The following is a 27,256-nucleotide window of genomic DNA, read 5'->3' as shown; positions in this document are numbered from 1 at the left end:
CTCTTTGAAGCTTCCTCAAGGAAGGTGTTGATGCTCCTGTGGGTTTTCACCTTGTACACATATCTGTCTCATGCTGATGTAGCTGATATTAGCACACAAAGCCACAGTCACTCAACACCTAAAGATCTTTTTCACTCAAGGTTATGTCCTGTCCCTCAGCTGCCAAGTTATGATTTGTCTTTTGGACCAAGTGAACTTCCTTTTTTTCCCTCTGAAACAGCTGAAAAAAACCAAAACAAAAAACACACACACACAAAAATCCAGCTATTTAATTTGTATCTTTTTATTTTCTTTTGAGAATTGTTACTATCAGGGAATAGCAATATTTTAAAATTTGTTGCCTTTAGAGCAGGAAGACAAACTATTGAAGTTTTACAGGTCTCTACAATTGCTAATCCAAAAAGCTTCTACAATTTTAAACTCAAGGCTTTAAGAGAATCCAGACAAATACTTTTTTTACATTTACTAAGAGGTAAAGCATTTACCAGAACAGCCACAATATATCACCAGAAATTCAGCCTCAAAGTCGGCCGACATTCAGGAAAATGTAACCTATTTCTGTCATCAGAGATTATATCTTGCCCCTGTAAAGCACTGCTTGAGGAGTTAGTGGATGCATGTATCTGAATGTATGTGTGAGCAGGAGCAGCACTATGCCAAGCACCACAATGGCAGTAAAACCAAACAACGGCACCTTTGTGGGTTGAAGGCCTGATCAAGCTATGATTGAAGTCAATCAGAGCCTTTCTGGTGGTTTCCAGGAGCATTGGATGAGAGACACAATATATTAGAAGCAGTATCACTAACTCTCAAAGCCAGAAATAAGAGCACAAAGTTCCTCATTTAGAACAGTAGTCTGCCCACTGATGACTTCTGCCTTTTCACAGGCCTTGCTTCAATCCCCAACACTTGTCTGAGAAAGCTAGAAGATAATATTTCCTCCCTTGGCACTTCTTAGGTGTCAGGCTTTCATCTTGAAGAGAACCAGTCTGGGGAAGTAAAGCAGCTGCCAGGCTGGGCACTGTGGGTACATGATGTAGAAACTCTGAGGCAAACAGGGAATATAAGTGTACACTGTGATAGAAGGGGAGGAGAAATCTGCAAAACACAAGTCTGTAAAAGTCACTTTGTCTGATTCCAGCCTTCTGGAAACTCTACATGGACAGCAACATCTCTGCCACATACATTCAGGTTGGTACCTTTCAAAAACATGGATGAACTTCAGGAGGATTGCTTGAGATTTTTATGTTCAGAAAAAAAAACAACCAAAAACCAAACAAACAAACCAGAAAAAATACATCGCTGAACAGGAATTTTCTGAGATTTATGCAAAACTTGAATGTGCTGGCTTGATCACAACTAGTACAATTTTTGATAAGCATGTCATATAATCAATTCAGCTGTTTGCCACTGAATTTTCACTGCCCCTGGCCTTTATGGAATAAAAGGCACAGGGGTGTGGAATAACAACCCAAACCCATCAGATATATCAGATAATAACAATGATCCCCATATTTTCATGGACAGTGTTCTGTCTCTTTGTCAAACAGACCACCTCAAACAGAAGTGTTATTTAGTTGGACATTTTTGCCTTTAAAGATTCCTAAAGAGATATGCATCTCCTCCTAAAAACAGTATATGTTTTCTCTGTGTAGAACTGCAAAGCTCCAGCTACTCATTCTCAGATAAATAGGGATTTATAAAACACCTTCCTGCCTTTCAGCAGAATTGTGTTGGATTCAGGAAAAAAAGGAAATCCTACAATTATTGTGCACATTTGGCATCCAGTGGAAGTCCAGGTTTCAGCTCTGCAGTATGGATTTGGGAAATCTATTGGGCTCTTAATCCGTGGGGCTGGAGGTGACTGGCATTTTCACTTGGCAAACTGTGCTTGCTTTTATGCAAGGAAGACTCCATACCCCCCAGGGCATCTATTTCTTTCTTAAGGTCTTTCTTTGGTTCTAAAAGCCTGCGAAACTTTCCTGGCCAATTCTTTTCAAGTTCTGAAGTCAAGCTTTGACCAAATAGGACCAAGGCTTGCACTTATTACTCCACAGGCAGAGAAAGATACTACTAACAAAGAGACTAAATCAAGCCAGGGGAAAAGTGTGTATTGGGGAAATGTATTCCTGTACTGGAGGGGCTGTATGTATCTCTCTGCATGATACAGAGATATAGATATAGATATAGATATAGATATAGATATAGATATAGATATAGATATAGGTATAGATATAGATATAGATATATAGATATAGATATAGATAGATATAATATACACTTGTAGAGACCAGAGCTGGTGGACAGGTGAAGAGGAAGGAGCTACTACAGCCTTTCCTTTGTATAACATCCTTCTTTCGCTGAACTAATGGAGAGCAGCTCCTTCAAAATCTGAAGCAGGATCTCTCTGATCTTTATTAAAGAATCAAGGAATCACAGAACACGCTGATGTGGAAGGGACCCACAAGGATCATTGAGTCCAAATCCTGGCCCGGCACAGGACATCCCCAAGAGTCACATCCTGTCCCCTACAGCAGTGTCCAAATGCTTCTTGGAACTCTGTCGGGCTTGGTGCTGTGACCAGTTTTCTGGGGAGCCTGTTCCAGTGCCCAAACACCCTGTGGGTGGTTGACCAACCACCCCTTTTCCTGATTTCCAACCTGAACCTCCCCTGACACAGCTTCAGGCTGTTTCCTCGGGTCCTGTCACTGGTCAGGAGAGTGAAGAGCTCAGTGCCTGCCCCCTCGCTTCCCTTCCCGAGGAAGCTGTAACTGCAATGGGGTCTCTCCTCAGTTTCCTCTTTTCCAGGCTGAACAGACCAAGTGACCTCAGCCACTCCTCACGGCTTCCCCTCAAGGGGGAAGATTATTCCGGTGGAGATTGCACTAACTGGAGGGACAGGGACGTGGTATTTCTCAGGAGCTGCTCTGCCTGTTTATGTTTTCTGCTGAAGGGCAACCTTTTTTTGCACCAAGAACTGGTAAAGTCTATTTCCCACACACCCTACCGGGCGAAAAGACAGAACAGCCGCGCCCCGCGAATCTGAGGGGGCGGGAGCGCGGGAAGCGCCGCCAGGCTCCGGCCTTGCCCCCGCCCCTCGACGCATGCGCACGGGGCGCCCCCTGGCGGGTGGCGGGCGCTCCGCCGGACCCGCCGCGGCGGCAGGGGCAGCGCAGGTGAGCGGGGCGGGCAGCGGGCGGGTACCGCGGGGTTCACCCCGGCTCTCACCGCACGCCTCCCCTTCCCCCGCACCCGGAGGGCTCCATCCCACCCCGCGCCCTTCCCCCGCCGTCCCACGCCGTCGTACCGCGCTCGTCCGGCCATGGCGGCTCCCCCGCCCTTATGTAACGCGCCCCTTGCCCTCAGGTTCCTCGCAGTGTCCCGGGAGCGGGCTCGGCGTGGCGGGCGCTGCCGCGGTCTCCCCCTCCTCGCAGCAGCGCCGAGGGCTCCGACCCCCGGGGCACCCCCGCTAGGGCGGGAGGGCCGCGGGGCCGGCCCGGCTCCGTCCTCACCCACGGGCATCGCCGCGATCGGGGCCAGGGAGCTGGAGCGAGCGCCGGTGTGGGGGGAATTAAGGTGGAATCGGTGCAAATGGTTACGAGGGCGGGACTGTGCTTGGAGAGCGCAGAGGCAGCGCCGTGCCCGGGCTCGGCATCAGGGGACTTGTGCTGCGGGGGCATTCACAGAGAGAGCCCCGGCAGCCGTACCGTCCGAGAAGGAGATAAATTAAAGGAGTTAATTAAAAATTAACTGAGCCGGGATTCCCCGAGTTTCAGGCTGCTCCAACAGCCAAAGGTAGTGCCTTAGTCAGCTCGCTATTGGCATCTTGTAAAGGATAAAGAGTAGTCACTTAGCTTAACCCTCAACAAATATTTTTGTTAAAAAAAAAAAACACAGCAAGAAATTGTCCATTGTTACTGGAGAGGGCCTCAGGAGTTCCTAGCTTCTCCTCCTTTCTCTTAATATCTTAATAAATAAGATATTAAGATGTCACAGCTCCCCCAGCTCTTGGAACTGCCTGCTTGACTTCCTCCTTTGGTAGGTTCCCCTTTTCCATCTGCACTCAAGACAATTGCTTACTGGCCACTGGGAAGTGTATCTGTGTTTCCTCCTTTGCCTTAGTCATTCCTGTGTGACCTACACTTGTCAGAGTTACAAAACTCAGAGAAACCTGGCTTTCTACAATGTTTTCAAAGGCTTCTGCAAGGATAATCTAGAAACAAATCACACTCTGGAGAAGTACCACAACAAGTAAAATAGCTCATCAAGTGTTGTCAGATTAAAACCACAACAGACGTGTCTCATATGTCTTTGCTGGAGGTGGAGGTTAAGTTGCAAAAGGTTCAGCCACCTTCAAGCAATGTAGTCTGAGGTTTTTGGGTTAGTTTGGGCTGAGTCCCCTGTAATCTGTGCACTCTTGTGCTGTGAAAGAAGTGTGGCTGCATTGTTACCTGGCAAGGTTGTGCATGGGGTTTCTGTGCAGTGTGCTCATAACCTCATTTATTTTTTTAATTGTTAGTGAAATGCCAGTAGCCTGGCATCCAGTTTTCTAGTTGGCTGTTTATTTGTAAAGGCAACTGTAATCAGTGTGGTCACACAAAGACAGGATCCTTGTGTAATGGCTGCCAGTAATTTGATGCAAGGCAGCACAGCACCACCTTAGCCAGTGCTTTAGTTCTTCCCCGCATGTTTCACCAAACAGATGTTTGTAATAATAATTTCCTGCAATGGTTGCAGCATCTTGGGTTGTGAAGCGGTTTGTCTTGTATTACCTCTGCCACCTCTGGATTTCAGATTTTGAAGGAGCCTTGCATCTCTGGGACAAAAGGAAGGTGATACTGCTTTATGGTTTGAGCTGTTTATTTTGTGAATCTCAGCTCTAAATGAGAGCCTGTGATGGTGGTTGGCAGCTGAGGCAGAGTCCTGGGAGGAAGGGACTGGAGTGTGCATGGGAAGTATTGTTTGGCTACATTTCTGGAATGCTCTAGTGGATACCATGCCTTGATTTACATGTTGAGGATAAAGTTGAATCATTAAAACCAAAAATCACAGACGGAGACTCTGACTAGTTAAAGTTAGAAAGTTTATTATGCTGGGCCGGTGGCATGGATGGGATCATCCCTGAAATGCGTGACTGCACCGCACGAGGAATTTTGCCTTCTGTTTATTTCCCAGAAGAATACATATGCATAACCCCAGCACCTCCCATCCCCACTTTGTATTAAAATGAGGCTATTAGTGCTTCATGTGTGTGCAGTTCTTCTCTTGAATTGGGTCGGTGGTCCCAAGGCTGAAGTCCAGAAGGTCTCTGTGGCCCTCTGGCATGATCCAAGGCCCCCTTCTTCATGATGGATTAACACAGAGTCCAGGTGCTGGGCATTGTTCTACTGGTTTCAGTATGTTCCATAATGGTTTGCTTGCTCCACTTCCTGCTGTAAATAAGCTCTAATAATTAGCTTTAGCTTAAGCATCTAATAATCATTAGCTTATCGTTAGTGTATCTAACTTCAATATGAATTGGTTCTAACCCTCAGCTAGAATCTTAAATTTTTAAAATCATAATTCAAAGGAAGCTGCCAAATGACTTAGAAATAATTTTACTCTCTGTTAATACTTTCTGGGAATGGCTGAACTAAATGCTGCTGTGGAGACTATTAAACTGTTTTGATATGGTCTATCATAGTGCCTCCCCTTGGTAAGGGACTGTTTCATGTTCTTGTGAATGCAGTAGGCTAGTTAAGTTTTGTATCTATCCATCAGCACTTCACTATGCTCCCATTGCACTGATTTTCAGTGGTTTTTATTTTGTGGTCTACTTTTCAGGCCTTCCCAAGTTTACATTGTGTAAATAATCCATGCCTTACTTACCCCTGTATCTGCAAAGCAGAGTCCTGCTTTTGCTGTTTTGTGACTTGTGAGCAATTTTGCTGGTTGTTCACACGTAAAAGTGAAGCATAAATAAATCATGGCATATGAGGGTTTTGTTTGTTTTTTTATGATGCAAAACTGAACAAAATTGTCAGCCTGTCATTCTATAAATCCCCAGAGACAGGTGGCCTTTCTGGTGTTTCATGGAAGCTGGGATTAAACCTCAGGAGAAGTTCACTGAGCACTGAATCAAAGCAAGCTGGGAAGAAGCTGTCTCAAAACAGCATGAAGAGACTGCCAGGAAGAATTATTTCCATAATAAATTTTATCTATGTTTTTCATGCTATACAAAATACCTTTTTTGTTGCATTTTTCCAAGGAAGGGCAGTCCTCATTCATGGCTTGTGTGTCTCAGCACTGATGGTATTTTCATTATACAAACTTATGAGAGATGGTGCTAGCTGTACCCATTTCACTGTTGCTGACCAGTCTGTGTGAAACAAAAGTAAAACAAAACAATAATGTCACTTTTTGCTGCAAAGAACCTTTGAAATGCTGAAAGGATTTAGAAACTGTAAATTAGTGTTGTCTAAGAAACTTTTCTATGTGTTTCTACAAAAGCAATCCTGGTGGTTTTAAAGAAGCTAAACCAGTTAGATGGGTGGTTTCTGACTTTTTTCTTCTTTCTTAAATAACTTTCTGCTGAAGAGTGCAGTAGGCTTAGGGTTGTAATGCAGTGTGTAATTTGAATGTTCCCGTGTTTTCCAGCCTTGTCTAATTTGACCTAATTAGTGTGGGCATCTGAACAGTTTTGCATAATGTTTCAACACCATCTTTAATAGAATTAAAGGTGAGAAGGGAGAATGGGAGAGAACTGAGGATTTTCTACACTATTTCATCATTATCAGCTTTTCCCCACCGTGGTCCTGCTCGATGGTGCAGCTGTGGCCGGCCTGGGCAGTGAAACAGCTGCGGGCACAGTCCCTGCCAGAGCTGCTGCTCGTCTGCAGTTTGCACTGCAGCTGCCTCCTGCCCTTCCCGCTTCTCTCCCTCCCTGAGGGGTCTTCCTTAGCTCTGCCAGCTCTCCTCTCTCCAAACATTCAAGTTTTCTTAGCCCAGCACAAGGCAACAGCTCCAATTTCTCTGTTAGCTGGATTAAACTGGAGGAGATCTTGTTGCTGCCTCTGCTGTTCTGATTTTGTGGGCAGCAGTGAGAGCATTTCCTTACCCACAGAGACTCAGCAGGCTCTGTGTTAGACAAGTTAGTTTTACACAGCCACACATACAAAGGCAAATTTCTTGTTTCCTTCAATTAAAAAGCCTTTTTGGTTTTTGAGGGAGGCTCACCACCCTTCTTTGCACATATCATGATGTGATTTTAGTTCATCTTGGGGGTAGGTAGTCAAAATGACATGCAGGATATTTGGGGAAACTTCATCTATATCTTTATTTTTCCTGCACTTCTGCCACCTTTTTTCCAGCTTCTGTACCACTGATCGTAAGCACTGTTGGATTTACAGGACTCACAATACCTCTTATCTGAACACTGCCTAGTTTTTGTTACAGCAGCAGTTGTGGTTTTGCTTGTTTTATATCACTGAAGTACCTTCCTCCCGTGTGTCAGACAAAGAAAAAGGATAATCCCTTCTTTCTGGGGCACTGCCTCTGGAGGTGCTCCACAGGGAAAGGAGGCCATGCACTCCAATGGCTAGCTTGTGTGAGAAATAGCTGCTCCCTTCTCATGGTTTAGGAAGGTTTATGAAACCTTATCAAAAACACAACAAAAGGCTGAATAGAGAAAAAAGGTTACAACACCAGGAGCAAAAGATTTTCTCTGCCATGTGCTCAGCCCCCTCACAAGGGAGGTTTCCCCTTTTTAACCCTTTAATCCCTCTAGAAGTTCTGTCCGTCAACCCCTTCTTCACTGTCCAGTGGTGAAGAGCTCTTCCTCAAATCCTGGTTGGAGGTCAGATGTCACCATAGTGACAAGCCAGCCCTGCCAGATGTCCCAAATCCAGCTGTCCCTTGATAACCACGTGAGGGGTAAAATATAGCTATAAATCTATAAAACTTTTTAACCTGTATACATGATATTTGTCCATTAATTGTGAGAGTCAGTCACCACATTACTCATCTATCACAATTGGCTCGTCCACCAGGATTCCTGGGGTTTAATTTCCTAATGGGGGAAAACAGAGTGATGTTATTCCTGTCCTATCACTGCCTAATGTTTTAATTTCATTTTGCTTCAAAATGGAGGTATTTTATCTCTACTGAACACAAGTACTCAATGTGACTTGAAAAGTTTTACACTTCAGTTTAAGATTTAGCTAGAATGTCTGAATCAAAATCATGTCACTTTCAGATGTTACTGAATTCAGATGTTATCTGGATTAGAGCAGTTGTAAGATAGCTTTTTGTGCTCTGAGCTCCCATGCTTTCTTGCTTTTATAAGTTTGAGGAACAGCTAGGAGGAGATCCTCAGTCCCTTGCCTGAGGGCCTGTGCTCAGACTTTGGGGTCTGGAACAGCTTGAGAATAGCAGACATCATCAGTGCTTCTAAATAGTTAACTCGAATAAGGAAATTGCTGAGTGGCTCTCAGCAAATGATGGCGAGCTGTAAAGATGTGTGGGATTTGCTTGTTTTGTTTGTTTTTCTTTTTTATTGAGACAGCTACTTCTTCATGGAAAGTGTCAAGTAGCTGTTCGCAAGGATTGATAGATGATGTTATGAATGAGGCGCTTCCTTTAGTTGCCTTAGAGTCAGTCACTTGCTGTGATGGTCACTTATGCCCTTAATGTCATCAAAATATGTATACAGAAGACTTAATTGTCAAGGTGAAAAGAGGGATGTTGTTTAGAAGTTCTGTATGGCCAAGACAGCGTTTTGTTCTAGAAAGGAAAGACTGTGTGTGTGTGTGTGTGTGTGTGTGTGGCATTCATCCAGGGTGAAACTAACCTCAAGTAGTTGGATGTTATTGTTGAATTACTGTTGGTTTGGGGAGTAAATCTGTAATCTTAGTTTGTGCAGTTGAAATATAATAATCTTCATAAATTTGGTATGATCTTCTGATTTTCAGAATTTAGTATCTTGAGTCAAGTGCTACTAAATTTTTTTTTTTGTTTGAAATCTGAGAACAGAAAAGGCTTATTGCTAAAGATGAGCCCAAGCCAGTATTTTCTTGCAAATGAAGTATGGCTACAGCTGGTACTTTCCATAGCAGATGATTTGTTTGAACACTCAAATTGTGAACTTCTGTAATTAAGACCAGTGGAAGATTTGGGGACAGATGTCTAAAAAGATTTGCATGGCCTAGGTGTATGACAGAAACAAGATGCTGAATCGGTGACTTGGGGGAAGAATAAAAATCTACCTGCCACCAAGTCTCATCAGAAAAAAGCTGCAGTATGTCAGTCAATTGCTGTCTGAACATTTCTGAAGGTTATATTACACTTGTTAATTTTTAATATGTTGCAGAAACTTCTACCTGAGAAACAGTAACTGACTTGTTCTCATGTTCCCATACACACATTTGATATCATAATCCTGGGCACTCTCTCCCAGATGTGATTTTCTTATCTATGGCTGTGTGCCTGAGTAATGCCATTGGTTCCTCTAGGGTAATTTCTAGTTTCTTCCCCTATGATATCAAGTGGGTACTTAGTATGTATCAAATATATAAATCCAAGTATGCACTGAAGTTCTTTTCTTACAGGGAAGAGCTCAGAGCATCTCCAAGACCTTTTTTTGCTATGAGCATGAGATATGGATGAAGAGCATTGCTTAAAATCAGTTATGTGTGGCTTTTGTACTCTTGCTTAGTTCAATTGTAGCATAAAAAATTCACCCCAACAGCGCTGATTTCTTTCTTAAGACTCATGGGTGTTATGCTGGTGTTTACAGTGGCATATCCAGAATAGGTAAAATGTTCACATCAGCCTTTTTTACCTTGAGACACCAGAACAGGTAAAAAAAGTCTGCATGCAGCTGCAATTAAAGCAGGAAGGTAAATGTGTCAGATGGAAAAACCTCATGGCTTGGGAGCTGTGAACTCTCATTTAGCAGTCTGGCAGTTCTGTGTAAAAGCAGTGTCTTCAGTCGCTGTAGCAATGGTTGGATGTGAGTGAGCAGGGAGTGGTGAAACAAAAGTGTCCGTCAAAGCCCAAAATAAGTATGAGTTCCCTACAAGTGTTGGCTAGAGGTGCTGTGTTTTAGCTGCATTATCATGTTGAATGAATAATGATGCCTTTCAGCATCTCTGTACAGCATTTCAATGCCAGTCTTTTCCCTCTTGTTTGTTCGTGTTAATTTTTATAACCTCAGGAGATTGTGTCTGAAGCTCTGTGTCAGCTTCAGATCTCAGTGCTGTAGTGACCTCTTTGAAGGGCATTTTAAACATGAGTACCAGTCATGGAGAATTAATTTGAGAACCAAAATATCACAATGAACTAGAAAAATACCTTAGTAATTTGTCAAATCTGGTATAACGAAGCTAACTTTTCAGCAGAAAAAAAGTATTCATTGCTATAAAATGTGTAAAGATCCCATGACCAATAATATCTTTGAGCTAATTTGTAGTTTTGGAAGAAGTAAGGTCCTTATCTTTCATATCTATTAAAGGAAGAATACTTACCTCACTTAAAGCACCACAGGCAAATATTGCATGTTTGATCTCACTTGAGCCTGCCTGGCCCAGTGCAGCCACCAGCTCTGTCACCACACAGGATGCTGCTAGCAGCGACCCTGTGACCTACAGCAGGAACAAGTGCAGTTGCCTCAGGTCACTTCCTGCCTTTTCTCCAGTACTGATGCATGAAGAGCTATAAGTTTAGTAAGAGACATGGACACTTCCAAAATCTCACAAAGGAAAATCAGTTCTGCTCCCAGACATGTGACTTAAATTTTTATAGCAGAAGAATTTTTTCTTCTTTTGGCCAGTCCACTTCCTCCAACACCAGAGTCCATGAGCAGAAATCCCTGAAAAACAGCAGTCAACTCTTAGCATAGAATGAAGAATGAATGCATCATAAATTAAGTAGGAAGCCATAGAATCAGAGGTGGTCAGTGTAAGAGGAACATGCTTCTCAGTATACTCTGGAGAACCTTCCAGCACTTAAAGGTGGCTTATGAAAGACAGGGAGAGTTACTTTTTAGACAGGCAGGTGGTCATAGGACAAATGGGAAAAGTTCCAATGAAAAGAGGAGAGATTTAGATTAGACGTTAGGCAGAAGTTCTTTGTTGTGAGAGTGGTGAGACACTGGAAAATGTTTTCAAAACCACTGCAGATACTCCATCCCTGAGGTGTTCAAGGCCAGGGTGGATGGGGGCTCTGTGCAACCTGGTCTAATGGAAAGTTGGAACTGTATAATCTTTTAAGTTCCTTTCCAACCCAAACAATTGTGATTCTGTGATACATATTTACCATTTCTTTTCATGTCTTTATCAAGAAGTGTGGACAACAAGTTCATAAATAATGGCTTTTCTTAAAGGTGCCTACATAGGATTCTTAGCTGTGGGTCTCTTTTTTGGTCCCTTCACCTCTAACCTTCCCCAAGATCATAGGTAGTATAACAATGTAATTGAAGTGTTATGTACTAGCATTACCTAATGTCTCATTTTCTTTTTTTGTGTGTGTTTTTAAACAGGAAGATGAACAGAACTGAATTTTAGGATCTAACACCTGATGAGCTGGACTTTATCTTGGCAGGAGTTTTTGGAGACTGATGAAGTGACAGCCAATGGCTTCAGAATCCATGGTCCCTGAGCAGACAAAACAACAGCTGATAAAGGGAAAAAGGCGGCAGCAGCAGCAGCAAACTCAGCCTTCCATCAGTGATGAGGATGTCTTCGTGTTCGAGGCCAACGAGGCTTGGAAGGATTTTCACAGCTCTCTTCTTCACTTCTTTGAAGCTGGAGAGCTCTGTGATGTTACACTGAAGGTGATACTTGCCACATATACCTTGCATGTATCAGTCTGAAGATTCAGCTGCAGATAAGTGTGTTGGGAGTTGGCTGTGAATATTGGCAGGGGTGTGGAAACCACAGAATACCTCTTGAATCTGAGACATTTCTAGAGATTCTAGAGTTTTTTTCCTTATTTAGGAAGTTTACAGCTGAAATGAAAACACCTAAAATATTGATAATCTGAGAGTGGAAGTACATGACTTTGAGTGTATCCAACTTGCCTTCTCAGAAGTTCCCACAGTTGGTCACTATTTATTGTGCAGTTCCAGCTACTTGTAGCCTCTTTTTTCTCAGTATACTTTCATCCCCAATTTCACCTCCATGTCTGCATTTTGTGTTGTTTTGCTAGATTCTTCTCAGCAAACAGGATTTCTGGAACAAATCTAACTTCCATCATTCTTCAAAGAAAGAAGGAAAAAAAACCCAGATGGTTGTGTTCTACAGCTGATCAAAGAGTAGAGAAAGAGAGGGATGAAGCAAATTTTTTGATTCTTGCATAGCATTGCTTTAAGGCATTATTTGTAACACAGCTGTATATTACTTATATCTTGATTACAATAAACTTGTATTTAATGTGCATAGAAGTGGGTGGGTGCCAGCACCTTTGAATATTAAGTATTGCTTAGCTAAACAACTTGCTAGTTCAAGATAATTATTTAAGGAACGAAGCACAGTTCCTAAACCAAGAACAAATGACAGATGCCTTTAGGAGAAGTTGTTAGCCTGCTACTTAGACTGTTAGATATGAACAGGGATAATCTTTGACAGATGCAGGTCCCTGGTGTTACCAACCCTCCTCATCCCTTTCCTTCTTGACCTCATTCTTATCTTCCTTCCTTCCTTTCCACCTACCCTTGCAAAAAAAAAAAAAAAAAGGCAGAAAGTCCTATTTTATAAGTATAGTTCAATGTATATTCCTGCTATGGAAACTTGCCTTGGAAAAAACACTTTACTGGGGCTGCAGTTTAACTTTCCCTGAGTTAGGCTTGTGTTAATGTTCACCTGTATGATCTGTGTGGAGCTATTTTGGTAACTTAAGAATGTTAGGTGACATGACTTGGCTTCCAGTGAAGGCTAGAGCAACCTGTGGACATAAATCTTATTGTATGGCTTCCCAAATGAGGGATTTCCAAGTAGCTGTGAACTATGTACTTGAATTAGAATTTTCAGGGGAGCTCAGTTTTTCTTCCCGTAGTGCTCAGGTCTCACTCATGTTGTAAGAATAATCAGATCTCTACTGAACTTTCTGCTTTTGTGTGTGACCTGAGTTAGTGAGCAATTCTAGTGTTGCCTTTGTCATACCAATTATTGTTTTAACTGCTGCTCTTAAAATATGATAGTAACTGGAGGGGAACTCTGATTTCCAGATAGCAAGAACATGCTATATCAGGTCTCCCTGCCCATAGCAGGGGGTAGAATGAGATAACCTTTAAGGTCTCTTCCAACCCAAACCATTCTGTAATTTAAAATTAAGCAGATTTGGGTAACATAGTAAAGCCAGTGAATTCAAAAGAGAGGTTTAGAGAGTGGGATGATGGGCAGAATTAAAGTGTCTGAAGGTAAGAATGTTACCTGCTGTGAGTACATGAAGCTGCACTTCCACCCTGAGAGCTTTCCCTGGTGCAGCAGACCACTAGTAGCATCTTTCTGTATCAATATGGTAGTTAGTTGGAGTGCTGATGGTGTAACAATGATAAGCTGTGGGAGCACTCAGGAAGACTCCCTCTGCTCCAAAAGTTAAATTCTGGAATTTCACCTACTCTCCTGCTGCTGTCAGATGAACAGTCTTAGAATGCTGTTAGAAGGTGAAGAGTGGCAGATGAATACCATCTGCTTTTCTCGTGGTGGTTTGCTTTTTGTTCATTTGGTAGGTCTGAATTGTTCTTTCTGGGGTGATCTCACACTGAAGAATCCATCTTTTCCTCTTTTTTAATCTGCATACTCTTTCTTGTGTGTTTGCTTTCTGTAGTCAGCTCACTGCTCACCAGGTAGGTTACACTTGTGTTGATCATGCTTTTTAAAAAGGTAAGAGCAAGCGAGTATTGAATCACAGCTAGAAAAAAACCAAAATATCCTTTATAATTTAGCATCTTTTCTCAAATGCACAACAGCTCTCTGTAACACCTTCATCTGAAAGTGAACGTGTAATTTGAGTCTGTCAGGGAAACTGGTTGCTTATGTCAGCCAGCTATCCTTTATGTTCGTGCAGAGTGACAAAGGCTGTAAGAAAGCACTCCTGGAACACATATAAGAAATAGATTGTTCATTTATTTTCAATACTTAGAGTCTTTTTTAATGTAGTGGAATTATAGAATTTTGTACACAAACAGCTTATTTTACATTTTCTGATCAGAATTTTGAGAAATACCTTTTCTTTATGGGGAGTACACTGTCTTTTGTGGGTAAACATTCTAAAAATATTGAAGTGATTGGTAACTTGTAATAACCCCTGAAACAGCTGTTATTCCATGCTATTCCTGTGTTTTTAGATGAATTTGCTTCTATAAACATCAGTTCTTCAACAGTGGTTGAAGTCCAGAAGTCCAGAAATCTAAATTAAGTAGTCTAAAAATGTCCCTTTCTAATTTGACTCGCTTAAAGTCTCTGAATACATATAAAATAAGTGTGTAGCAGTCTCCTCCTGTCTCCAGGATGCATCTGGAATATTTCTAGGGATATTTCATAAGGCTTTTAAAGGAAGGCAAGTTCAGTGCATCACTGCTATTGCTTACCTGTGTTACAGCCTTGCTCTACTCTCATGGCCAAGCTACAACTTGGAATTTCTTGGGATACTTGGATGTAATGTCAGAAATACAGCACAAAGTGGGTTAATTTGAGTGGACAAAATACATGGAGTCCAGAATTCTTATTTCAGTTTCACTGTTCCTGCTTTCACAGCCAAAACTGACGTTCCAGTAAAGCATTGAGGGTTTTTTTTGTTCTTTTCTCTTTCAGGTTGGTTCAAAGCTAATCTCCTGCCACAAACTGGTGCTAGCTTGCGTTATCCCGTACTTCCGAGCCATGTTTCTTTCAGAAATGGCTGAAGCCAAGCAGAAGCTGATTGAGATCAGGGACTTTGACGGCGATGCCATCGAGGACCTGGTGAAGTTCGCGTACTCCTCGCGGCTCACGCTGACGGTGGACAACGTGCAGCCCCTGCTGTACGCCGCCTGCATCCTGCAGGTAGAGCTGGTGGCAAAGGCCTGCTGTGAGTACATGAAGCTGCACTTCCACCCCTCCAACTGCCTGGCAGTCAGGGCGTTTGCCGAGAGCCACAACCGTGTCGACCTGATGAACATGGCCGATCAGTTTGCTTGTGAACATTTCACAGAAGTGATGGAGTGCGAGGACTTTGTGAGTGTGTCACCACAGCACCTCCATAAACTCCTGTCCTCCAGTGACCTGAATATTGAAAATGAAAAGCAAGTTTACAATGCTGCTATCAAGTGGCTGCTGGCCAATCCACAACATCATGCTACGTGGCTGGATGAGATCCTTGCACAGGTAGGGCAGACCGAGGCACCAAGTCCCTGTGTCATCACTGGTTTAGTTGTGTAATCGCCTTTTTGTACTTGGGTAGATCTCAAGGGGAAAATGTTCTTAGGTTTTGGTGCCTCATCCGGTATTCAGGGTTGGGAGTTGACAGTGGAAGCAGGTTAGAGTTCTTGAATACTGGAGGAAAGTGATATTCTCCTGTTTCTGTAGGGGGAAGAGTACTCAGTTTATGCTCATGGCTGGGAGGTGGGGAACCAACAAAAAGCTACATCTGTGGTTGAGCAGAAATGTTTTATACTGACACAAAACAGAGAGAATATAAATCCATCACTTCACTTGGCTTGCCACTCCTACAGCCTGATATGCTCGCTGTCCTTGCTGTTATGTATTTGTACTTAAGAAAGGAGGCAAAGCTTTTGGGTTTTCTTACATGGCTAGGAAAGGAAACTAGGAGAAATGTGTCGCATCAAGTTGTGTCACTGTATTTGAGACAGATGTGAAGAGCCTGCACTGGGAAAAATTTGCATACCATGTGGTGCAAAACATTCCATGTGTCTTAGCAGGTAGGATTGCCTGGGCAGTTTTAGTTGTCACTGAACTCTAACTTGATTATTTTGCATTTGGCTGAATTGGTAATATTGGCATTATGTGAGTAAAGAGAGGTCCACTGAGATGCTGCTCTCATTGTCTTCATGAATCATTTTTCACATTTCCTAGGAAAAGATCACAATGGTTTATCAGCTGTCTTCCAAAAACCTTCAGTTTCATCTAGACTAGCATAAGGTTTTTGGTACAAAAACCCATTCTTTATTATGCTATACTTAAACTTACAGGCAATATAATTAAAGATTTTTTAAAAGAAATTTATATTTATTGCCCAGTTATGCTAGCAGATGAGATTACCAGTTGTATTCTGTTGATGGAAAGCAGAGACTAGATTCAAGCAAAGAAAAAGTAAACCCCTTCTTGTAAATATGGGCTGTTTGCCAGAGCATATGGAGACATTGGTTGACTTGGACATTACTGCCAGCAAAAGACATGCCTGGGCTTCTAGATGATGATTATCTATGTCATATTCAGCCTTATGGGTTTCACTGTTATAGTGAGGTTCTGAATTTAACAGCCTGGAGTGCTTACCATGTCACTAACCTTAGGAGCCTGTCAGCAGGGCTACAGTGGTGCTTTAAAGTAGCCTCAAATAAGCTGGGCCAAAATAAAGGAAAAAGTGGGACTGAAAGCCAGGAGGTGAGGAAGAACGGGTAGAGACACATGCTTGCTTCAAGACAGAGATTCTTGTCAGTGCTGTAACAGCCCCATCCTGCTGCTCTGAGAAGCACTGGAGGTAATGGACATCTGCACCATTCCTGTTGAGCCACCTGAGAGCTGCTTGACAGTGTTGACTCCAAACCTTAGGAAGTCAGGTGGAGATTTGCTTCAGTTCCCCCCACTAACATCTGTCCCACCTTTGCCTCTGATTGTACTTTGTATTCTGCACTGTTTGTCTTAAAAAGAAGGATGAAAGGTTTGCTAAAATAAATGGCAGGAAGGATTTAGAGAAGGAAACAATTACTACTTTTTTAAAGTAATATTTATTGCTCTCAATTATTACTCTCTCAATATTTATTACTTTTTTTAAGCTTGAAGTCTGCCAAGTCTGCCTTAAAGAAAGGTGTTACTGCACTAGCAATACCTCCTTTATAGGCACTTAGTTCATGGTGACTAAGTGTTTCCTTTTTGACTTGCCACCCAAAGAAAATGAGCCATTTTCCAGTGAACAAGCCCTCTTATAGTGGCATGGCAGTGAGCTGAAGATCCATGCCCAACAGCAGACTAATCTGACAGAGCCCTGGTGAAGCTGCAGGTGCTGCCTGCATCACACTGGGCGGGTGCAGGTGCAGCATGGGCAGCAGCTCGTCTCTTTCCTCAGCACTGCTGGGCCAAGGGACGCTTCTCCACTGTGGCTGAAATGCAAATGGTTGTAGCAAACATTATCACCAAAAAGAACTGTTCATATCACTGTTGTGTGGAACAACTCTGAGAGCTGCTCTCCTTATTGAGAGGCGTGGGGCTGCCGACTGGCTCACTCCGGAGTTGCCGGCTGCTGCATGTGCAGCACTGCATGGTGACAGCAGCTCAGCCATTTCTCCAACTGTGTTCATTTTTGTGTCAGGTACGGCTGCCTCTCTTGCCCATTTCTTTCCTTATGGGTGTTGTGGCAAAGGAAGAGATTGTCAAGCAGAATCTAAAATGTAGGGATTTGCTGGATGAAGCAAGGAACTACCACCTTCACCTGAGCAGCAGGGCAGTGCCTGACTTTGAGTACTCCATTCGCACAACACCAAGGAAGCAGACTGCTGGTAATTAAATGTGTGTCTGGTTACCCAGTAGGGAGTGGTGTGGAGAAAAAGCAGCACATCTGTGCAGGTGTCTTGATATCAAAGCAGGTTTAGCTTGATATCGAGGGTTGTTAATGACTTGATGCAAAATTGGGAAAGCCATTATGTACCTCTCTGGTATTTCGGTAATGTGCTGCATTTTCCTAGCAGAACTTTAGCAGTCATTTTCTTTCTTTAAGCATTAATAATTTATCTGGATTAGCTCTATCTTTGTTAAAGCTAGAGCTGTTGTGTATGTTATATGTATGTTATGACCAGGCAATCTGTTCAAAGCTGTACCGAAAACAGTGGACAGTTATCTTTTGGTGTTGAAGGTTGAGCTAACCTCTTTGGCTAACCTACATCAAAAGTGAGTGATGAATATTGACTGCAGATCATAATTTCTGTATCATTATATTTAACAAACAATTTACCTCCTTAAGCCAAACCACAAAAAGCATATTTAAAATAGCCATTGTTTTTACAAGAGCATAGATAGCTAATTGCCGTAGCAGTATGTCAAGCAAAGGCCAAAATGCAGTACCCAGTTATGAAGGGCGATGACTGTGCTCCTTGAAGTGAAGTACAGCTTCCCCCAAACTGCATAATTTTCAATTTACTCTGCTATACAACTGTTTTTGCCCATCCTCCTGCTAGTTCTCTGTAAGCCTGTTTTGTGTTCTCCAGGTGTGCTGTTCTGTGTGGGAGGCAGAGGTGGATCGGGTGACCCCTTCCGCAGCATTGAGTGTTACTCCATCAGTAAGAACAGCTGGTTCTTCGGCCCCGAAATGAACAGCAGGAGGAGGCATGTGGGTGTGATCTCTGTGGGAGGTCAGTAACCCTATTCAAGCAGCCCCAGGCAAAAGGGACTTGTTTGCTCCTTTTGCAGAGTTGGTGCTTTTACTAGCTGTACAAGAAGCAGACTAATTGTTTAATTGTTGGATAGTCTTCAGTTTAGTAAAGCTACTCCCCCTTTGAAAGAATGTTTGGTCCAGAGCCAATCTGAGACTGTGCTAATGGAAAAAACATTACTGGGAACTGACAGAGTAGGGCTGTTCAGACTTGGGAAGAGACCTTATTGTGGCCTTTCTGTACTTTACAGTCTTTTTAGTGGGGTCTCTTGTAATAGGACAAGAGGTAATGGTTTTAAACTAAGAGAGCGTAGATTTAAACTAGATATCAAGCAGAAGTTTTTTACAGTGAGGTTGGTGAAAACCTGGAACAGGTTGCCCAGAGAGGTGGTAAATGTCCCATCTCTGGAAGTGCTCAAGGTCAGACTGGATAGTGCTATAAGCAATCTGAAAATTAACATGTCCCTGCTCATTGCAGAGGGGCTGGACTAGGTGACCTTTAAAGGTTCCTCCCAGCCCAACTGAACTGTATATAGCTTCTGGCCTTAAATATGTGATTTTTTAAAAGTCCATTTATAAAGAAATTGCCTTACACAGCAGTCGCCCAGAATTTGCTAGTACTCATACTAGCTCCCTTCCTCCTTAAATCCATCCTGGAAAGTAACTAAGACCATAGCTCTTCCAAGAGCAGACCTAGCTTCATTTTTGGGTCTCCATCTTCTGAACACAGATCTGTGCAGTCCAGAGCAGCTTAGCACCAATAATGCAGCTTTCTCTTGTACTTAGCAGCCCCTCTGTTGCTGCAGCAGAACAGAGATAATTTTTCTTCATATAAAATCTGGAGAGACTTGTACATGTGTCCAAACTGATTTGACCTGCAGTACTTAAATTATGCAAAGGTTTTTTGTTTACATCATCTCAAGCTTTGTATAAAAGTTCTCATTGGAATAGATTCCTGATTATAAATATAGCATATAAAACTCTGATACTGAAAACATTTTAAAACTTGAACCTTTATTTGACCTCTTGGTCTCCACATAGGCAGGGATATTATATAAATGAAAAGTGAGATGTTGCCAAGCAATGTCTGTTTTAAAAGATGTCTGTGTGTTCAGGTAAAGTCTACGCAGTAGGTGGACATGATGGAAATGAGCACTTAGGAAGCATGGAAGTATTTGATCCTCTCACAAACAAGTGGATGATGAAGGCATCAATGAACACAAAGAGGTACATGTGTCCTACACTCCAAGTCCTAGTCTGTGGTGTACCATTTCTTGCTGGTGCTGAAAAACATCCTGTCTGTCCTGCTTTTTTTTTGGTGTTTCCAAACTGTTCCGTTTCTAGGAATTTCTTTCCCCTATTTTGGAGCTTTATGCTATGAATGTATCACCCTTCTGTTCTTTTTTTGGAGGAGCTGGCTTCTGGACCAGGGACATCTTCTGCTCCAGCTGTGCTTACACTCTGGTGCCCAGGGCCTTTCTGCTGTGCCCAGTAAACAACTTGGAACTGATGAACTGGTTCTGTGCAGTTTTTGCTCATTTTAGGAATGAGTGAGATAACTGCCAGCATAACATGAGAAGTGAAATACTGCACAGTGAAAATGAAAAAAGTTAAATACTACAGCAGGAAAAAAAGCTGCTTATGGTTTTCACACAAAAGGCCAGAAACATGCAATCTGAAAGTCAGATTGATGTCTGTTTTTTGTCTTGACATTTCAGTTTCTTATAAGGAGTTACTGGACTCACAGATCTGTATTTTTTTTTCTGCTGTTATTGAAATCAGTGTCCCTAATTCTGCATTCTGTTGTGATGTTTGTTGTTTTTCAAAGCATCACATGCAAGTAGGAGTGAAATAATAACTATAGCTTAAGTCTGAAAGCTATTTGTAGCTGTGACCTAGTTAAAGCAGAAGGCCCAGACTCCTAGAAGTGTCTTGCTCTACTTCTTGCATCCTGCCTCCACCCCAGGGCATAATCTCAGCAACAATCAGCCCTAGATTTCTGTGACATTTATTATTAAGAACCCAGGTAAATGAAAGGGCTGCTTGGCTACTTCCCAGCTCCACTCCTCCCATTCATGGAAGGCTTGGAATAAATAGTTAGTGGAGAAAAATGCCACCATGAAGTGGTGTCTGTGTTACCTGCTGAGGCAAAAGGTAGGGCCAGGATATCGCCGCAGTGTTTGTTCTGTAGAAGAATTGTGCCTTCCTTGCTCCTGCCTCAGTATCTCTGAACCTTCCCTCTTTAATGAGACAACAATGTTGTCAGGAACATGGTAGTTCACCTCACTTGGTGGTTGAAGCAGAAACTTAATACTTTTATTCTAGACCTACTTTCAGTTTTATAATACTGATTGTAGTCTAATTGTTAGAAACAAATCTGACAACCATCTTAACACTCAATTAAAAACCACCAGAATGGAAGAAACCACAATTAAATCTTGCTAGAGTTCAGCTATTTAATATCCAGCACAAGGTTGCCTTTTAATATGTATTAGTATCACCCCCAATCATTCTCAAATGATAGCAGCCAGCTATAGCAACAAAGTTTAACCCAGAAGGTTTTGGTTCATCTTCAGATTTAATAAAATAGAGAAATCATATCTAAGACATTTTCATTTATACAAATATGTGAGCAGAGGGCTTGGTCTTAGAGTTGGCATTCAGTGAAAAGGACACACGTGTGCAGCGGGCCAGCAACATGATTTTCTATAAACGTCATTTTAAAATTTCCATTACTCTTTTCGCCCTGGTTTGAAGCAGGTGCCGTTCGTGCACCGTAGCAGTGGCTGTGTGGCTCCCTCTGGCTGAGGCCTTGCACTGAGGCGTTGCTGCTGTGCTTTCCTAGGAGAGGCATCGCCCTGGCGTCCCTGGGCGGCCCCATTTATGCCATTGGGGGCCTGGATGACAACACGTGCTTCAGCGACGTGGAGCGCTACGACATCGACTCGGACCGCTGGAGCACCGTGGCCTCCATGAACACTCCCCGCGGCGGCGTCGGCTCCGTGGCGCTCGTGGTGAGTCCCTGCTGGGCAGCCCCGCTGCTTCCCAAAGCTGTGTCACCAGGCAGGGCACAGGGTCTGAAACAAGATGCAGCTGGTGGGTGTCAGCACTTCTAGTCATCAAAACCCCGTGCAAGAAGTTATTGGAATAATAATCCCAATATAACCGGTTAGATTGTGCCTGGGTCAGTGTGACCCTCGCTGCTGAGCCAAAGGCAGCTTCTGTGGTGCTTTACCCCAGAGATACTTTGGCTGCTGGAGATTGCAGCGGGGCACTGGTGCAAGTCCAGGCTTGTCAGGAACTCCGTTTACCTCAGGAGAGAGAGCTTCTGGCGATGGTGAAGAGAAGAAGGAGAGGATTCTGCTGGAGGGTTATATCCAGATGTTTATTCCATGGTTACAGAGATGTCTGCACCGGGGCAACTGCTGCTAACAGAATGGAGGCCGCCTGGTCTCATTAACCTTTTAAGCTCAGGGCAGGGGAAGGGGAGGGGACAGGTGAGCCACCAACCAGGTGAAAGGGGCAGGGTCTCAAGGGACTAGGGACACCTATACGGGCCACTGTCCCCCAGGCCTGAGGAGCATCCTTTGAAATCGACCAACTATATGACGCCTTGCTGGTATGTTAGCCTGATTGACAGGGCACACTCAGCAAGGGGCAAGGGGGAAGGGAATATTAGCACACCTGAGAAAAGGACCCGGAAGCTAAAAACACACCACAACAGAAGTGAGGATATTTAAGATAATACTCACAGCAAATTGAACTGTTTCAACAGTTTTTGAGGTACTGGGAGGAGTACTGTTCTAATGATATGGATAGTGCTTCCTGTCTCACTCAGCTGACAGGATTGTCATGGTCATTATGTTTAAAGGTACCAAATGCATTAACTTAATGCAAATACTTTAATCCCCCATGCTCTGAAAAATAGCTGCAACACTACAAAACTGTTGCACTTCTTTCATTGGAAGAGATAGAATTTATGTTAGATATTTAAACCTGTTGTTGGAATTCTTAAATGAAATGAATATACCACATTTCCATATAATTTCAACACTGCTTATGAAAAGCTGAGTAAAGGTAACTACATCACAAATAATCTTTGTACAACTGTTTTCCAGAACCATGTTTACGCCGTGGGTGGCAATGATGGTGTAGCATCTCTTTCCAGTGTGGAGAAATATGATCCCCACTTGGATAAGTGGATAGAAGTAAAAGAGATGGGTCAGCGAAGGGCTGGGAACGGTGTCAGTGAGCTCCACGGCTGCTTGTATGTTGTGGGTGAGTAGGGATGTGGCATTTTGTAGTGCTGCTGCTGCTGCTGCTGCCAAGTGCTTGGCTTTGGAAGAGGCTGTTGTTGCTAGAGGAACTGGGAACAGATAGAGCTGACCTGTACTTGGTGTTCTTGGGCAGGAGAAGAATGCAAGCACAACCAGGTCATGCTTAAACGAAGGTACATTAGCAAGGAAATGAAAAGCAGCTCCTAACCCACATTTCAGGAGGGCTGATCTGTTCAGGACAATACAACTTTATTAGAAAATCCTCTCAAGACTCACTATTCTTGAGTTTTCTTTTAGGAAACGATTCTGGAGTTCACGTGCTTTCAAACATAACTCCAGTTGTGATCTGAGTGTAGACAGCAGTAGCTTTTTTTGCACTTACTCCACAGCTTCTTGTCTTCTGTGCTGGCTTGTATTTACCTGCTTTCCTGAGAGAGGAAGATGCCAAGTAGGTGTGCCACAGTGATAGTTTAAAAAGCTCTGATTTGTGTATTATTGTAAGTGCTTATATATAATTTGAACAAAATGCTCCTCTGACAGTTTCCCCAGCAAGAGGAATGCATCACTTAGTCTCATATGAAATTTTTTCTCCTACTCAAATATTTGCCAATGCTGTAATTTGAGAACACTGCTAGAGTATGTTTTGCATAAAGTAAAATAAGTTTGAGACCATCCTTTTACTGGTGTTAGGTTTCTTTCTCTTCCAATTGGGAAGCTGTTTCATTATAAATATTATGAATTCAGAGGGAAAAATAAGAAAATTAGAATTCTTGCAACTTGAGTAGGAGAAAGTCATTGCTCAGGTGATGCTTGAGCAGTGAGAAGAGGGTGAGCTGTTGGATTAATTTTTAGGAGCTTGTAAAGTTCTGGTAAGCAGAGTGCCAGACAGGGCCCCCAAATGCTGAGAATGACCTGATAGTGCCAGTCTTGGATATTCCCTGCACAGCAGTGCCAGCAGCTGACCCTGTGGTGGTTGTTTGCAGGTGGGTTTGATGACAACTCGCCGCTGAGCTCGGTGGAGCGGTTTGACCCTCGCTGTAACAAATGGGAATACGTGGCAGAGCTCACGACTCCCAGGGGCGGTGTTGGCATAGCAACACTGATGGGAAAAATTTTTGCAGTTGGAGGTCATAATGGCAACGTGTACCTGAATACAGTGGAAGCATTTGATCCCATAGTGAACAGGTAATTTCAAATGTTTTGTTTGTCCTAATAAGACAAGGAAATCTGCCTGTATAAAACCAAAGCTGCATAGAAGCAGTGTGCAGGAGGAGCCTAGCTGTTGTTTCCTGGTAATAACTGAGTCATATCCATGGCTATCAGTGCAGGACTGCTGCTTATATCACTAGGGCAGTCTTGTAAATATTTAAGCACCTCCTTCCTCCTCTGCTTCTCTCTAATCCTTGTTGTCGCCCTTTCATTCAGTAACAATCTATACTCTTGTACTTGTTTGAGTCTGATTTTGGACTAAATGGAGTGCATTTTTGTGCAAAGTGGAGAGCTAGGCAGTGTAATAGAATTTCAGGCACAGAAAATACTTTCAGGTTGCTCAGAAAGGGCAGGAACTTATTTTTCTTTTTGCCCTGCAGGTGGGAGCTCGTGGGCTCGGTGTCGCACTGCAGGGCAGGGGCAGGCGTGGCCGTGTGCTCCTGTCTCAGCAGCCAGATCCGGGATGTGGGCCAGGGATCCAGCAACGTTGTGGATTGCATGTGAGCCCTACCATCTCCTCCAAATTCCAAAGGAATGCTGCAAGGGAGGCACCACAGAGCTTCTAAACACTGTGTTTTGTATGGTAGGTTAAGGAATAAATCCAGTACATTTTCTTTGTGAAAATGGTATTTTCTGCAACTGTAAAGCTTTTGGTGGCTTTCTATCAATAGTGATACAGAAAAGCCAGTGAAAACATGGAATAAAAGTGTGACCCACAAGAAGAAACTTGCCAAGAACTGCAATCATCCCATTTCTGAGAAGCTACAATTTCAAAATCATTTGAGGCAGCTGTTGCAAGGACTCAATATTGAACTGTAAATCAGGCATGTGGTAAGGAGAGCAGCAGCAGCTACTGCTACATGTTCTCTTGAGGACTCGAGTGCCATTTCATTTAACTTATTTTCTGGAATGGAGTCTTAAATGTTTCCCAGTTGTACAAGAGCTTTGTAACAGAAGGTGTCTCTAGTTTTAGAGGTAACGACATCTCTGATGTACCCTGAGATAACTGAGGCAGAGAAGTTCACTGCTTATCTCCTAAGGGAATGCTGGCAGCAGTGGAAATTGCAGGGATTCTGTCTGAAAACTGTCTTTCAAAGTACTTTCTCAAATAATAAACTTGTTAGAAAGCTGGAAAGATTCTTGACCTGAGTTTAGCCACTGGAATACTGCCACTCTCTAGTCTTCCATAAAATTTGTAGTTACTACCCCCTTTCCAAAGGAGAGTTTCTGTTGAGGGGTCCTGAAGTAACCAGTATAATTTGTCCTATTTTGAGATGATAGTGTGTAAAAATGTAGGCTTCAGTGGTGTTTTGAATCACCATTTTTATAGAAAAGGGAAATGCATAATAAAATTTGTGGTATTCTGTAAAACTTTTTAAGTGCAACGCTGGAAGACTCGACTGATTTCAGTATCCAGTAGCAACTCTGCTAACATTTTTGAGTTACTTGCTCTTTTAAGGGAGCAGATAAATAACCTCAAAACCTTAAATGAATCAAAGGGAGTCAGCAAGAAAGATAATTGGGAATAAACCAGTACTTCCATCAAAAATTGAGATAGCAACATAACAGCCCTGCATACAAAGATGTCTTGTTACCCCATTACAAACCCTGAATCCCAGGTGAAGTCCTGCAGGAAAGACTGCAGATTCCTGTTCCTGCATCACCTTGAACAGACTGACAATCCTTTGTGACCAAAGTTCCACAATTGCCAGGTTGTTCCAAATGCCCAGGAAGAGCAGTAAACTTCTCTGTATTCAGGACCTGGAGGAAGCAGGACAGCCAGAGTGAGGAGGCACAGTTGTGTTTTTCTGCTGAGTTACCGTCATTTGGTTTTCCTGCCCAAAATTGCTTTGCACTTTGGTGTACTTTTTGCACCCAAAGGGAATGGTACTGTAAATAATGAAATATTGCAATAAAACATTTTTACTTCAAAGCACCTCATTTGTTGTATGTCTGAGAAACAGCATTGTGTATTTTTTGGTTTCTGCAGTGAACATTTATCTACAGGAAACTTCTTCTATCAGAGAGAATCCTGCATTACTGCCATGGGCTGCACCATACTGCTGCCCTCCTCACAAGGATGTGGTTCCCCTTGTGGCTCTTCACCTGACTCTAACGTGTGAAAAGGAGGGATAAAAGTTCCCTCTCTGGGACCAAATGGATGTCCTGGCTAACATAAGCCCTGAGTTTACCAAATGGCCCTGGCTGTGTGGAGTGGTTTTGCATGGGAGGCACTTGCAGAAGTGATGCAAAGAGAAAGCTGATACACCTCTGTGAGCACTCATGTGAAAAAAGGAAAACTCATGGGAAATCTCTTTTCTGGTTGAAAAGAGGCAACAGTGGCTGGGCTGGGCGCCCCTGCTGCAGGCCAGGCCCCCTTCTAAACCAAAACCACTCTGCTGTGAAACCAGGTGGCCTGGCAGTGCAGGCTGCCAGCTGATGCACTTCTCTTCTCGGTAGGGAAGTGTGGCACCCGTGGGTGCAGCCTGTGGGTGACGTGTGTGAACCACACTGAGCACATCACTGCCAGGCACCAAAGGGAGAAGCAGCAGGGAAATCAGGTAACAGCAAAAGCTCTGGGATCCTCTGCCGTGTGGGAAGAGCTGGAAGTCACATGGTGCTAGCTCTGAACAGGATCCTAAAACAGGCATCTCATTTGTATTTCAATGTACACCTCCGCCCCAACACTCTTGTCAGGGCTCTGGAGGTGTATCCCTAAGGACTGGCAAGATCACTGCAAAGCAGGTTTATAGGGAACAGCCTGTTCCCAGAACAGTGGTGTCCCACGTTGTTAATCTTGGATGGCACCACAGCTAAATAAATGCATTTTGTGCAGAGCTGGTTTTAGAATCGCTATTGCTGGAAATGTGCTAATGACGACAAAGTATAACAAGAAATAAAAATACAGAGTTACTGTGGTGACAAACTTGATCTGCCTGCACATAAAGCTGTTGTGATTTGACACCTGTCCTGGCAAGGAACCGTGATGACAAAAGAATTTCCCCTCCATTCCATGCTGAGGGACTGAGCAGCCACAGTGGAAGAAGGCCCTACTCCCCCCACCTTATTTATTTTATGTTTAAAGGGAATTGTGGTCCATGTGGTTATACTGCTCCAGCTTCAAATACTGTTTAATACTCCTCTTTCCCTGTGGAATTTCATTCCTCATAGAGCCATTCGGACAGCAAAACTCTTTGCTTTTGATATCCTGCTAA

General features: G+C 43.1%; 1 protein-coding gene across 3 annotated transcripts; it reads left to right on the top strand.

Annotated features, from left to right (window-relative positions):
- Nucleotides 1-3,054: 3,054 nt before the first annotated feature.
- On the top strand, nt 3,055-25,982 carry KLHL8 (kelch like family member 8). Of its 3 annotated transcripts, XR_012580562.1 has the most exons (11): nt 3,055-3,176; nt 11,516-11,809; nt 14,790-15,338; nt 17,500-17,686; nt 18,392-18,535; nt 19,671-19,782; nt 21,401-21,569; nt 22,674-22,833; nt 23,816-24,017; nt 24,422-24,624; nt 24,713-25,982. XR_012580562.1 is itself a non-coding variant. In XM_074541971.1 (10 exons), exons 2-10 carry the CDS (start codon nt 11,609-11,611, stop codon nt 24,543-24,545), a joined length of 1,848 nt encoding a protein of 615 aa, XP_074398072.1. In that variant the 5' UTR covers nt 3,055-3,176; nt 11,516-11,608; the 3' UTR covers nt 24,546-25,982. The 3 variants fall into 3 exon arrangements, 2 of the variants coding, with proteins under 2 accessions (XP_074398072.1, XP_074398073.1); XM_074541971.1 differs by having other exon boundaries at nt 24,422-25,982; XM_074541972.1 differs by having other exon boundaries at nt 3,096-3,176; nt 11,578-11,809; nt 24,422-25,982.
- Nucleotides 25,983-27,256: the final 1,274 nt, after the last annotated feature.

This window comes from Zonotrichia albicollis, chromosome 5 (genome assembly GCF_047830755.1).
Source record: "Zonotrichia albicollis isolate bZonAlb1 chromosome 5, bZonAlb1.hap1, whole genome shotgun sequence".
Lineage (NCBI taxonomy): Eukaryota > Metazoa > Chordata > Aves > Passeriformes > Passerellidae > Zonotrichia > Zonotrichia albicollis.
The sequence above is the reverse complement of the archived record's forward strand: the minus strand, read 5'-3'. Positions and strand labels throughout refer to the sequence as shown.